Source organism: Macrosteles quadrilineatus, unplaced genomic scaffold (assembly GCF_028750875.1).
Source record: "Macrosteles quadrilineatus isolate MER2022 unplaced genomic scaffold, UCM_ALF_1.0 Scaffold_5__1_contigs__length_97177068, whole genome shotgun sequence".
In the NCBI taxonomy this organism is placed as follows: domain Eukaryota; kingdom Metazoa; phylum Arthropoda; class Insecta; order Hemiptera; family Cicadellidae; genus Macrosteles; species Macrosteles quadrilineatus.
Window position 1 is genome coordinate 75528415 of NW_026542598.1, and position 14835 is coordinate 75543249.

The following is a 14835-nucleotide window of genomic DNA, read 5'->3' on the forward strand; positions in this document are numbered from 1 at the left end:
TATTTTTGCAGCGCACTGTTCATCGACAGGTCGTCTGAGGGTGGTGGGGTAGGCTCGTTGGAAAGCCTTCACAATGCCATTATCTTGTATTGTTCAGCTTGTGGGCTTCACTCACCTTAATTTGTTAATCCAGGACTCGTCAAATGTAACACAACGAAGACACAAACACACATACACGCACATAAAAATCGTCCTTGGATTAATTTACTCCGACGTTTCGCGGGACCAAGATAACGTCCCGCTTCCTCAGGGAATAAAAACTTTGTTTCTCTCGCGTACACGAGCCGAACGCCTAACCACGACTGCCGGATCAGCTGTTCCAGTAGAGGGGGGGAGGGCAGGGGGGTTGGTGGACGTACTGGTTATTGTAGATAAGCCTTTGACATCATTGGCCTTGTCTCTCAGCTGTTCTAGTTCTTCTTTAATTATTGGTAAATAAACAGTACTAACATCCACTGATGGTCGTGATTGAGGCTCATCTTCAATAGCCATAAATAGCGACTCTGCCATGTTCCGTTTCCTCCAATCCGGTTCTTTGTATAGAATTTTGCTGGAATCCCATTTTACTGTGTGCTTTGTCTCTAATACATGTTCACAGATTCTCGAGCCATACCTATCCTTATTTTTAACCTTTTTAACGTGTTCGTTAATCCTCACCGTCACTGGCCTTGACGTTTGCCCTACATAGTTTCTACCACACGAACAAGGAATTTTATAGATAATATTTTTTGTGTTTTGCTGTTCATTTTCAGGTTTTAGTTTGGTGAGACGGCTACGAATTGTGTCTTTACTTTTGAAAACTGTACAAATTTTGTATTTTGAATTTATGCGCCTTAATTTATCTGAGACATTTTTAATATAGGGTATACAAACAGTAGTAATGGGTTTTTCCTCAGTGGTGGGTTCCAATACAGTATAATATACCTCGCCTAAAAACATGTCTTTCAAAAATAGAATGCCATTATCTGTAGTCATAGAGCAGTGGTTACCTGAGCAACAGGCAACCAAATCATCAAGTCGTTATCGAGTTGTTTTAAAAATTATTGATTTAGTCATTGCAACTTAGCGGCATTTCCATACATTCTTTAAATTAGGTCGACATGGAGAGGTTCCGTTGCGATTATCTGCAGGGATAAGGATTAAGATCAAACCTCAAAACAAGTTTAACACGTTCGCTGCGGGCCATCAAATGGCAGGAATGGCAGGCGTAGCCATTGCCGGGTGATTGGCTCTCATATTTCGGTATGACGAATAGCAAATAACAAGCGGTGATGTCCTGTTTTATAATAAGAGTTGACGTAGTTCGCTAAACACTCACAGACAGCAGCACTGCTTGGAACGTAGCCGGTCCCATCGTATTGCCAATTGGAGGGAGAAAGACGGGACAACAAGTTGATTTTTAAGTTTGCCAGACGGGGATTTTTATGGGGAAATTTTACTACCAACCTACAACACAACAAAAAGCAAGTCACCCACTACACGCTAACGTGGAATAGGTCTGCCTTCGACCGACACTAGAGCAAAAACGATGATATACAAAAGGCATCGCCAAGCGTATCCGATCGGTAACGGCAGCACCTGAACAGCGCTCGGCCCGTATCCGATCGGATACGCCCGCAGTGAACGTGTTAACCGAGCGGTCATACATGTTCTAAGCAGATGTTTGTTTTCGGGTGGGCCTACGAGGACTGTACACGGCAGCACGGACTCTATCAAATGTTAGTTGTCTGACGTCCGATCTGACTTTGAACGGCTTGTCAGCTTCTTTTTGAACGCAGAAGCCATTGTTCTAATGTTATAACCCACACCACATGATTGTGCCTCTTGACGGAATCGACGTCTTCTAATTTAAAAAAATAAAAATAAATGCATGAAATTGCCATTCAGTTGCAATGCGTGAATCATTACTTTTTAAATATGACTAGATAACAAACGGACGATGCTCAGGTGACCACTGCTCTAAGACCACAGATAATGGCATCGTGTAGGTAGGCTTTCCAACGAATCTAACCCCACCACTCCCAGACAACCCGTTGCTGAACAATGCCCTACATAAAATAGATCGGTTTTTTTCCACACCCTGTACAATTAAGTGGATAATCAATGAAAAATCCCTGAAGTTAAAAGGGTATTGTCTTTTTCAGTTATTGCAAACATAACACAAATCACTTGTACAATAGGACTCGTACACACAAATTTGTATTTACATTGTTTTGTTAACTACGTCCTTCGATGTTTAATAGTTTCTGTCCAAACAGACAGATTTTGCAAAGATTTTCCAACAGCTTTCTTGTAAAGATTAACAGTTAAACTGATAAATAATTAATCGAGGAACAAAGTTCTTGATAAGCAGTTTCACTTCCCATGCCTTGCACTGTAGTAGCGGACACCATTAATTGTTGAAGCTCTTGCAAATTTTGTTAATAGAGCATTGGCATTCAGTTTCTCCGTTGTTAATTTCCTGAAAAAAAAATATATATATAAACTAAAACCTCGATAACAAGATCATGAAGTTAAACTTGATAACAAGTTTTATTTTACACTCCCTATGAGAGTGTTATTATCAAGGTTCTACTGTATTAGGTTATATAACACAAATAATTTACCACATGCCCCTCATAAAATTTAATTTATACATAACTCATTTTTTCCATGTGGCTTGGATTTTAAATGTTGAGTGATGATGCTAAAAAAAACCAATTGGTTCTCTGTCTCGCTGCATTGCATTGCTCAAAGCAGACCACTGTAGTATGGTGTCAACATTTGTATTTGAAATCAAAATATTTTTTCTAATGTGAAACCTTATTTATAACACCACATTACTAAACAAGTCATGTATGCCAACGTATCAATTTTCTGTTAATGCTGTCATTCACTTTTCAAGATTTTCCCCGTTGATTATTTATTTTAGAAACATCATTCCAATAATAATATTAAGACCAAACTTTTTAAAGAATGTTGAACTAATACAAAATTTAACATGAGATGTTTTAATCAACTGTGTCACCGAATCAACCCTTTGTTTTGTATTTAGTTTTAAAGCCGATAAACACAAAAAAATAAATACAGTAATGTTTTGTTTTCTTAATAATTCAATACCGTTGTCAAACACCAGGTATTTTTTAAGTAGCTTAATGGTATCTCACCTGAAGATTATCTTTCATCATATGATATTACAGCTAGTTAACCCTTGAGCGGGCGCTTGCAGAGTTTTCCTCCACATCTTGACGTTTTTGTTGATATATAAATAAGCATTACGGGTGTTTGCAGTCGTGTCCGGCTCTGTATCTCACATACCTCATTCCAAGAAACATAGGGGAATTTGGGGGCAAAAATAGGGGGTAATATTTTTACCCCCAAATTCCCCTATGTTCCTTGTCAGTTGCAATTCAGTGACGCGGTGTCAGTTAAATTAGTGCTATTTAGTGTTTGCGGAATAAAACTCCGCATACGCCCGCTCCTTATTTTACTGCTGAAGCAGAAGCGCCTGCTCGAGGGTTAAATAAAACTACCAAGGATCAATCCAACATTAACCGACAATCACAAGATCAATCCATTATGAAGTAATAAACTTACTCAATGTAAGGATGTATTTCATCAAAAGTCCACTTTTCCCGAACTTGAAACAGTGTATTGATTCTTTCTTGTATGTCTTCTGGGAGTTCACTTTCAGCATAAAACCAAATTGCTTGAGGTTTAGCATTCAATTCAACCAAAGCCATCCCAGCCAGTTGCTTCAAGTCAGTATTAAGTCCTGTAACAGAATTATACAAAACATTTACCTTCTTCTGGAGAAGATCCTTCAAAGTCCAACTTACTTAAGCTCTGCATTCACACTGAGCCAGGTTAATCAACATGGAGATGTTTCACTGCGGCAAAAATATGGCAGACAAATAATTTGCTGCATGAACAGTGATTGTTACTAAAAGAAGAATACTGAGGACTATGACTGTTAATGACTCACTAAACATCTAGCTCAACCGTTACTTCACTTGTTTTATTTGCATTTTATCTTTCTTTAACAAATTTGTTGCGGCTGCGTCCCCGGTGACGCATGGCATGCCGTGGTGTAAGGCGGCTGCTTCACCGGGGGCACAGTGCACAATACATTGTTAGCCCTGTTATTATGGCTCAGGATCTAGCCGAGGACGGTTGGTACGCAAGAATTGTGTCCCTAATACCAGTCTATAATCAATTATTGTCGTGTAGGTTGGTAGTATTTCCCCCCGTAAAATCCCCGTCTGGCAAGCTTAGAAATAAACTTGTTGTCCCATTTTTCTCCCTCAAATTGGAAATACAATGGGACCAGCTACGTTCCAAGCAGTGCTGCTATCTGTGGGTATTTTAGCGAACTACGTCGACTCTCGTCGTAACGCAGCACATCACCGCGCGTTATTTGCAATTTGTCAGACCGAAATATTTGAAAGCTAATCAGGCAATCGGGTTGGTTTGACTTTGCTATTGACTGGTCGCAGCAAATGTAATAATACAAAATTTTAATTTGTATCCAACTCCAACGATATGGAATGACAATTAATTTGTTTGTTTGTTAATGTTGTGTAACTTATCAATACCTTCAGGCACACTCTCCTGCCAAGCTTGTAGAAACTCCTGAAGATTAAATCTTCCAGCCGACCGCAAGAGCACTTCTGCCAAGAATCTGCAGATCTTTTCTTCCTTCAAACTGTATAAGGGTTCACCTAGATAGAAAGAGTAAGTTGGTTACATGGTTATTTGGGATTTTTGTTAACCTGTAACCTGTAAATCTAAGTTATCTTTATAAGTTTATTCTTGTTTTGATTTTGAACCTCAAGCTTTGCCCCCCATACTTTCAAAGTACTGATGTGGGGCTTTGGGAAATAAATATTGATTATTCTCAATGGTGACAAGAAGAACAATACTATAACTACAATGTTTGCGTTTCCAATACATAAATGCATTGTTACACAGCTGTTTGGAAAAAAATTAATCATTTGTAAAACTATGTGATAGTTTGAAAGGATATAAGTGATTTGATCTCTTACATGAATAATTGGTGCAAGAGCCAGAAAATACATTTGGTAAAAGTTATGGATTTAATACATTTCATCATAATGCAAAAAAATAGGTAATCTTTGTCTCTGTTTAGTCCAACACCGCCCTTCTTGCCCTCATGTACTACGACGCACACGGTGGAGGAAGACATAGAATCCTTTGCAACAGGAATTTCCGAACAGTGTTTTGGCTCTTCCTTCCTCATCACAAGTATATTTCCGACACAACATACCAGAGCTGGAAGCGCACGGTCGTCCTATAAGCATGTATCCTCTGTACCTTACTTCTCTGTGATTTAATTGAAAAAAAATGCAATGACAAGAGACTTGAGAGCATAAAGTGAGCAAAGATATATCTTTGCTATAAAAACAGCTTGGGAAACAATTATTTCCTTTAAAATCACCTATCATAAAACTATCTAGGTCTACTTTCCATACGGACTGACAAAACAGTTATTTCCCATCATTCATTAAAAATGTCCAAAAAGTCCCACCTTCATCATCCCTATCCCCGGACATCTCCGCATATTGATGAAACACATGGTCGAGTATTGGTCTCGGCATTAGGTCTTCCAAGTTATCCACCGTCTCTTTGTAGGGGATACACATCACATTCCAAGAGTTGGAGTCTACGAGGTTCAGGAAGTAAGAGAGAACTCGGAAATGGTAATCAAACTCCAGCAGTCTCCAATGACCTGTGCAAACTCATTGATTAGTAAAATTAAGGATGAATATATTACGAAATTGGTGTCAATACCTGTATACCTGTTCGTAATAATCCTGATTGTTGCTTGTCGCACTAGTTTCGACTTTCTACAAAGTCGTCTTCAGGTGTCAAGGATGTCAAAAGGGTGGTCACTTCATATAAAGGTCGTTGTTAACACACAGTACATAAACACACCAACACAAACACAGACATTAAAATGGTAAAAACAGTACTTTTAACATGAACACGATTAAAAAAACTAACAAAACAGTTACATAAGTACAGTATAGGAATGTTTTGTTCATTTTTTAATCGTTTTAAAAGTACCGTTTTTAACATTTTAATGTTCGTATTCGTGTGTTTATGTACTGTGTATGTAACGACGACCTTCATATGAAGTGACCACACTTTTGACATCCTTGATGCCTGTAGATGACTTTGTAGAAAGTAAAAACTAGTTGCGACACTAGCAACAATCAGGATTACAACAAAGCAGGTATTTACACCAATTTAATATATTCATCGTAATCCGGAGGCTAACATCAAAAATGGAATATATTACGTACAAAATATGCCTATCTTTAGATTATAACGATTTTGATGGTGTCTGATTTGTTATTGACATACTCATCGTTCACTCATCTTTAGCTTAAACTAAGCATGCTGTTGTGTCAGCATCGTAAAAATGACTGTTTTATCAACTCACCGTCCATCTGGCAAACACCCAGTTCTGCCAAACCATGCAGCAGTTCCTCTTCACTGGCCTGTACAACCTCCAGCAGGTCTTGTGTTGTGTAGAACTTCACTCCAGACTCTCGCAGACTGTCCTCTAGTTCCGAGCCTCTGTAACTACTCGGCTCCAACAATGCTCTGAGTCTACGTAGTCGAGGCTTGGTGAGCCGAAGCTCCAGGTATGTGTGAAACACTCCCACAATCTGAACATGATATGTCATTTGAAAATTATTTCCACAATGTATTTGAAACAGCAAAACAAGGTGAAAATACCTGTAGTTCAATCATTTGCCTATAATTGTTTGTGTAGCCAAGTAATCTTGCATTAAAATCTGATGATTGTAATTCGGTTTTGTTTGCCATTTGTCATTGGGTTATAAATAATGGTACTATCCAGCAAAAAGTTTAAGTCAGCTAGGAATAAGACCAGGGGTTGGACAGTTCCCTAGTAAAAGACATTAAACTGTCAATGAGTAGAAAACACAACAAATTAAATACAAATTTATGTAAAGGAGCCCTATTGTATAAGTTTAGTTTGCCATGTTTGCGATAACTGGGAGAGACAACAACCCTTTAATCTTAAGGAATTATTCATTGATTTATTTATCCCTTTTATTGTTTTATTCAATTATTTTTGTACTTGACAATGCAAATTCTTATTGCCTGAAATAATATTTGTACACAATAAGCAAAAGTAAGAGAGCCTAATTTGAGGAGTGACTCTCAAAGAGTCCGCCTAGGCCCTATTTTGTTAATTCTATCTGAGCTGACCACAACTTTTTTAGGTGCGCGGATCCACCAAGCTCTGTCATGCAGACTGGTGAACTTATCATGAGTCGCACACCAGTCCTGACTGAGTCAGGTACTCAAATTCTCAATTTGTAGTACTGTCTCCTGGCCGGAGACAACTTTTGGTGACTTGCTCACATATATACAGTACAGTGGAGTCCCGATAATCCGAACTTCCGTACCGGTAATCCGAAAGTACGCTTAATCCAAAAAAAAAATTATTCGGTAATCGGAAATGGGCCCGGTCCCAACCATTTTGGACTAACGGGACTCTACTGTATTATTAATTGGAGGTTCTGTAATGTTACTCCTGATGGACAAGGACTCCATGGGATGAACAATGCCCTATGTTTTTTATTAACCAAAAAGACCTACCTCAGTTTCTTCCAACTTTCTGCTCCCATCTTCAGAAACAGGTTCACAATCAACTGCAAGCTTTAATGTTGGTAAAAGAAGCAACGAGTTAGAAGTCTCAGCCTCTTTCACCTCAAACGTTTTATCATTTGTGCAAAGAACTGCCTTATCATCTTTGCAACCCCGAAACACGACTCTGTAAATGAAAAAAATTGATAGACCTACAAAAAATTATTTTTAAATGCAATTTACATTTTATTAAGTAAGAATAACAGTAGGATATTAAGATTCTATTGGTATTACCAATAGAATATAAATATTTAATAAATTATTATCATATAGCTAGGTAGCTAAGTAATCGCAAAGTTATCAAACGATTGCCAGTTCGATCCTAAGAAAAGTCCAAATATTTTTAATCGTTCGAAACTGGACCCCAGCTGTCTTTGGTCATTGGGCTTTTAATAAATAGGCTAATCCTAGCTAATGAACTAGCTGATCCTAGTCAATGACAAAGCTGTCATCTAATCCGTTCAACATTCATATTTGTGATGAAATAGCCACCCAGTTGTCTTGGCATCGTGCAAATCCAATCAATATTTGCAAAGCTAAAGCTGCTATGATAATGACTTGTAAAATCGGTAAATACAAAAACGTAGGTAGACCTAAATAAGACACTCATAAAATTGTAAATTTTAGTATAACTTACTTCGAACTAAATTATGAAGTGGTTTAACAGGCTACTGGTTCCAAACCATTCCTTAAACTAACTTAAATCAGGTTCTATCTTCTCTGATAAATGTAAAATGCGGGAATATCGTATGACAAAACCTTAAGTACTATTCTTCTTTAGAGCTCTACTAGTATTGCACAGGTAATAACAAAGGAGAAAAGACTTAAATATCACAGGTAACTTACCTCTGGCCTTCAGTTAATGAACTTAATATTTGAGAGTTTAACTCTAAAAGTTTATACTCGTCAAATTTGCTTGAAAAATAAATTGCTTGAGAAAGTGGCTTTAAATCTTCTTCTTCTAATTTAGCATGTTTGATCATAATTTTAACATCTTCCTCATTGCGGACGTAGCTGGAAAAATAACTTTGGCTAAAACTAAATAAGTTTGGCAACTATATCTCCATTTTAAATTTCACGTTGATATTTGTAATTCTTTAGCATAATTTGGTATTCCCACCATAACATTACAGCTTCAAGGATGGGGTGTGTCCATTATTTGCGGCTTCCTTACTTTGATACATTCTACTGTAGATAGCCTAATAATTTTTAACCTAAATCCCCAATGTTAGGCTACCTTGTAGATTAGTTTAAAAAGTCTGCCGGCAAATCTGCTGACAGAATTTATTAGACTAGGTACTCAAAAGGTGCCGTATGCATGTAAGTATGGTACAGTGGAACCTTGATAAGAAGACCCTCGATAACAAGCCACCCTTGATAACAAGTGCAATTTTAAAATACTCTTGAAATTATTTTACACCGAATCACATGTTACTGCAAACCTCAATAAGAAGTCAACCCTCGATAACAAGTCTTTTAATATAAACCCCATGAGAGTCTTGTTATTGAGGTTCTACTTTAGTAGCCACAGTAAGTAGGCCTACTGCTTTAACCTTGTTCTTATCACCAATCTTTCCCAAATTTTCCATTGCAATTATATTCTTTCAGTTTTGTTTCATTTGCGTCTTGACCTTTAGAAGTACCAATCATATGCTTTTATCAAATAACTTAATAAATGCAATTTGTAAAAGAACCTACAATGTGGTAAGCTTAAGTTTAGTGGGACACAACAAGATAACTTAAAAACTGCCTTAAGGTAGGTCCACTATCTTCCCATCACTTGACAATTAGTTAATGTTCTCCTTAAGTTACTGAATATAGAGTAAAAAGTTTTTTGTCAGTGTTTGTATGATATTTTGTTTGTTTTTGGCAATTGCCAAGACCTAGTAGCAGCAAAGCAGTTGTAGAAATGAGATAGGCCCTAACCTGCAGCTGCTACAAAATCCCCAAAGCGCTCAAAGTTAAGTTAATTGGCCTAGGTAAGAATAAAACGTCTCAATGTAACATTTATATGGTAAAATCAGTAAGGTTAGGGGTTGGGTTCAAAATGGCCTTTACAAAAGCTAGACCTAAAATTCTCTAATTTTTACTGAGTCTGACTTTGAAATGGGCAACAGGGTAAAATTGGGCGGAGAACAAGCTTATTTTATAGCCTATGGATATTGCATAGGTAATTCTGACTGATATGAAATCTGGGGTTTTACAGACTTGATATAGCCGGGTACACTTCCGTATCTGTTGAATGAAATAATAGGTATATCAATCTATATTTTTATTCGGTTGTTTTTGACAACAGATACGGAAGTCTACCCATAGCCTACAGTAAATGAACTAACTTAGGTGCAAACCTTTCGACATCTAAAACTATGGACGGGTGCAAACTAAAGCCAAAATCAAAACCTAAATTATTTGGCCAATAACTGATGCCTAGAAAGGGAAATCCCCAAGTTACCTTCGAGTTGAAGCACCTTCATTCATTATTAATATGGTAATGTAATGTCCCAAGAAATGCTATCACTGGTGTTGGTGTTGTTATTGACACATTTTCTTGTTTTGGCTAAATATACAACTAAGTTAAATAATTCAAACTAAATTAAGATAAATATGTATGGATACAAATATTTGGTAGTAAAAATAACCGTATAATATGTTTCCACTTCAATCTTTTGGTATAAACAAAAATAAAAACAACCGAGATATATCCTAACCTAAAAACTGCTTGTCACATCACAAAATAAAATAACACGAAACAACAAAAACAAAACAAAACAAAACCAATATGAAACTAAACTGGCGGGAAAAATTAATATATATTTTTTCACTCCTCCAATAAATGTGCATAGGCCAAATACTAGTGCCATGCAGCTCTATACTTACAAATCAACAACTTACACAAACGTAGTATATTTGGAATATTTTGATCTATATTTGGTCCGATTACGCAGTTGCAATAAGGGAGTAAGTTTATGTTTAATCTATGTTTGCAATGCAATGTCATCATTTCGTCGTTTCAACATAAATATGGTACTAGTCGTACCATGAAGTGTAATGTCACAGAAGAAAGTGTACTTCCCAATGTGATCTCTTTATATGATCTGTCACGCGCTTTTGATTGTGTGCCGCATGACCTACTTGTCAAAAATCTTTCAAGGTATGGTGTTGGAGCAAGGACCCAGTGGGGCCTTGGTTGGAGCCTGTGTGCTCAAAATGTTTGAGTCCTACCTTGAAAATAGGTTTCAGCATAGATAAAACATATGTTTTATCTATGGTTTCAGGTTGTATCCTGGGCTGGGATGAGTCAAAATCTCTAGCGATTAAGCAATGGAGTCCTCCAGGACTCAATCCTTTGACCTTTCTTATTCATTGTTGCCATGAATGACTTGTATTATGGTGTCCCAAATGATATATTGATGTACGTACGGGGATGATATCACTATTTTTGCTACACATATTGGTCATATTATGGCAAAAAATTCTATTAGCACATTGTTAAATGAAACGACTCAATGGTTTGATGGAAATAAATTGGCCTTAAATGCGGCCAAAACTCAAGAAATCATGTTTAGCCTTAGTAAAAATATTTCCAGTGATGAGTCTGAAAGATTGCTGGGTTTCGCCCTGGATTCGGAGCTTGCGTGGGATGACCACATAGATGACCTCTGAACTACCTTTTAACTTTCGGAGACTTGCTTTCTTTTCTTTTTTACAGGCCCATATTGTATATGGCACACTCCTGTGGGGTCACTCCCCGCATGCTCAGAAAAAGGCTATCTGAGTATAATATGTCAGGTTCACTGTCTGGAGCATTGTAGGCATTTGTTCGCTGAACTTCACATTATGAATGTTGTGAATGTCTATATTTACAAAGAAAAAAAAATCAGATAAGAAAATCTTGTTTGCAACAAGGATGTCCACTCATATCTCACAAGAAACAAAAACAATTTACATTTAAGTAGAAATAGATTGAGTAAAACTAATAACTGTTTTCCTGTTACAGGCAAAATTACTGTTAAAGTTTTACAATGCTCTCCCAGAAAGTGTTCGGTCGTTGCCGAAGTCTAAATTTACCAAAATTGTAAAAGATTGACTAGAAAGGAATCATTTTTATGAATCGGTTGAATTTTATGATGCTCTGAAAGGCTGGCCATTGTTTTAATTTGTAATTTTATTTATAAACTTAGGTATGTGTCACAATTTCATTTTTTTTGCCATAACTGCATGGTTTGCTGTGTGAGATTAACCAATTTCAGCATGGTTTAATGGTAAAAATTTCATTTATTTATACTAATTGGTTTGATTTATTTTTAGTATTTGACGTTACCTATTTTATTTATTATTATTACTGAATGGTATAATAAATCTCATGAATCTTGAATCACTTGAATGAGGTCCAGGCAACAAAGAGAAAAATGTACCAAATGGAGGAAAAATTCATCTATAAGCCAAATTTGCTACAGTTGTAGGGAAGGGTCTTTAACTAAAAGTACTTACCCGTGGGGGTCGGATCTAAGAGGGCTAGGAGGTTCTAAAAGTCCAATTTATTAGGTTTTTAGGCTAATCTAAGCACTTATATAGCGCTTTACAATGAATAAAAATTCTTGATTCTTATAAATAAATGAAGGTCTATTCTTATTTAAATAGGCAAGACATCAGAATGAAAATGTTTGTGAAAATCTAGCCAATTTTCAAATTTTCTTAGTCTCCAGGTTTGTTGTGGTGGGGATGTATATCAGTACTACATTGACATGCCGGTGTCATTTGACTGATCCTGGTTTTTTAACCATTAGTTGCATAGGCTTGTTAGTTAATAGAAATAGTTAATCCAGAGGTGCGTTAGCATTACTAATACCTACCATAGATGAAGTATTATATTACTTCATCTATGCTAATACTGGCTTTGCACATTGATTTGATTGCTGCCTTGCAACATGACCAAAGTTAGAACCATAGACCATCCAAGTATGTCCAATGTTTGGACCGTTCCCCCAAAAAAGCAGATGAATAATGGTGTGAAAAAAAACATAAAATTAGTACCAATATAATGTAGGTGGAGTATGTTTTATATGGTTTTATCTACGGTAGTAGTAGGTATGTTTAATAAGAAGAAAAGACAAGTTTTATGAATAGATAAAATAATATAAAAATGAATTTTGCCAATGAGTTGGTTATTCGGAGTAACCTTGACACAGGTGCTTTTTGAATGACAATTTGGACATGACTTCTGTGAGGTAGTGACAAATCCATAAATTATTTATGGCATGCCTAAGTACCATTGACTTTTTGGATAGGTGCGGTACAAAAGAAGACGTATAATCTATATGGATCAGCTTTTGCAAAAATTTCATTCAATAAGAACATCTCTGTGAGCCTGTGTAAGATTGTGCTTAGGGTCTAAGCTCTATTTTCTCTCATATTTGTTTATGATATATTTTACTTTTAAATAATCCTAGAGCCTACATATAAGTTTGAATAAGATTTTTGGTTCAAAAGCCCAAATATTTGACAGAAATCAGTAATTTACATCAGTGCAATCATTAGTGGCTCACTTCACATACGACAATTGGGATGGGACGTCTAATTCAACAAAATATTTAAAGCTAGCACCTTTGATTATTTTGGTCCAATAGTCAATGCTCGAACCAGTCGCACCTAACAAAATCTGCTTGACATCTTGTTTTTGTTTTGGAATTTCTGTATAATATTTGTATTATTCTTTAAAATAAAATATACTTACTGCAATGTATGGAATAATGCAGGCATAAGACCTGTGCCTTAGACATTTCTCTTCAGTGGTCACCGCTAATGGGCTGTTCCTTGCTTGTCAAAAGAATATTTTCAGCACAACATAATAGAACTGAAAGCGCACTGTCGTCCCATAAGCAAGTTAGTTACCTCTGTACCTACCTTACTTCTTTGGGGTAGTTTTGTTGACTACGGGGTATTACCAGTGTACAGACATCCCGGAAGTACAAAAACCTAAAATGCCCCACTATATAAAACTTTGAGATCTAAGTGACTTAAAATAACAGGACAGAGCATGTTTTAACTTTGTCTTGTAAGGCCCTGAGGATGAATCAATTTTACAACCAAATACAACAGGGATGCCATATAAAACCACTTTAAACTTTATAAAACTGAAATTGTAAATGTTTAAATATAAACTGCAGTTTCAACACGTTGTTTTATCATTTATTGATTTTGGATTTCATTAGATTTGGTTTCTAAATTTTACGTACTGCAATAAGATACAATCATTTTGAAATATTAAGAAATTGATTACAAGATAGATTCTTCAGATTTTTACTAATTTATTTCTTTTGACAATTTTAAGGTTTTAGCGATGTCATCTAATTGAACTTACAAAGATTTTGACCTGAAAACACAATTAGATTGTTGAATTTCAAGACAACAGAAGTTAGTTCTTAAGTCCACCAAAGGGACCAAGAAGACTAATTTCAAAGCCCATTAATTTCCCAGGGAATCAACATGCCCTTTGACATGTCCTCAGGGTTACCTATCCGGAGTTTCCATTTGATCATTACTCATGTTTTGATAGGCAATCTTTAGAATATTCATCTTGTGCCTCTTTCCATTTGTATGATCTAGATATTGATTGTACGTAGGGTAGACGACTTTGCACAACTCACAAGACTTCTCTATGAATACTGAATCAATTTTGTCTTCATGTTCATCACTCTTCAAATGGAGATTGAAGAGAGGTCTTGTTTTAAAAGAAACATTGCATATGTCACATTTGTACATTTTGTCAGGTCGCAGCAATCTTTCTTGCTCCTCTCTAAGTCTTTTTCTGTGTTTCTTCCCATTGAAGTGGATGTTCAATTCTTCTAGGTATGGAACTTTGACGTCACACAAACCACAGGAATATCCTGTCACTTTAACACCATTGGATATGGATATTGCTTTGGATTCAGACAAAACGTAAGCATTAGTTTGGGCATCTGCTTGAGATAGGTTCATGATACCACAGGAATTTCCATTTGTTCTGATATTGACAGAACCCTCCTCATTGTCTTTTCTGGTGACTCCTGAGCGGTGTAAAATCTTGTCCCATGTGGATGACAGTCTGACATCACAAAGCTTACAATAATCAGAAATTAAAGTTGAGGTAGGTGTGTACTGATCAAACTGTGG

The 14835-nt window shown here is 36.4% G+C and overlaps 1 protein-coding gene across 2 annotated transcripts; it reads right to left on the reverse strand.

Moving 5' to 3' along the window:
* Window positions 1-1749: 1749 nt before the first annotated feature.
* Window positions 1750-10681, reverse strand: LOC128994822 (sister chromatid cohesion protein DCC1). Of its 2 annotated transcripts, none has more exons than XM_054419621.1 (8): window positions 10576-10681; window positions 8530-8697; window positions 7636-7810; window positions 6446-6674; window positions 5528-5728; window positions 4575-4700; window positions 3577-3754; window positions 1750-2461 (listed from the first exon to the last, which is right to left on the reverse strand). In XM_054419621.1, the coding sequence occupies exons 2-8, from the start codon at window positions 8664-8666 to the stop codon at window positions 2356-2358; spliced, it is 1152 nt and encodes a 383-aa protein (XP_054275596.1). In that variant the 5' UTR covers window positions 8667-8697; window positions 10576-10681; the 3' UTR covers window positions 1750-2355. The 2 variants fall into 2 exon arrangements, with proteins under 2 accessions (XP_054275596.1, XP_054275594.1); XM_054419619.1 differs by lacking the exon at window positions 10576-10681 and adding an exon at window positions 10136-10392.
* Window positions 10682-14835: the final 4154 nt, after the last annotated feature.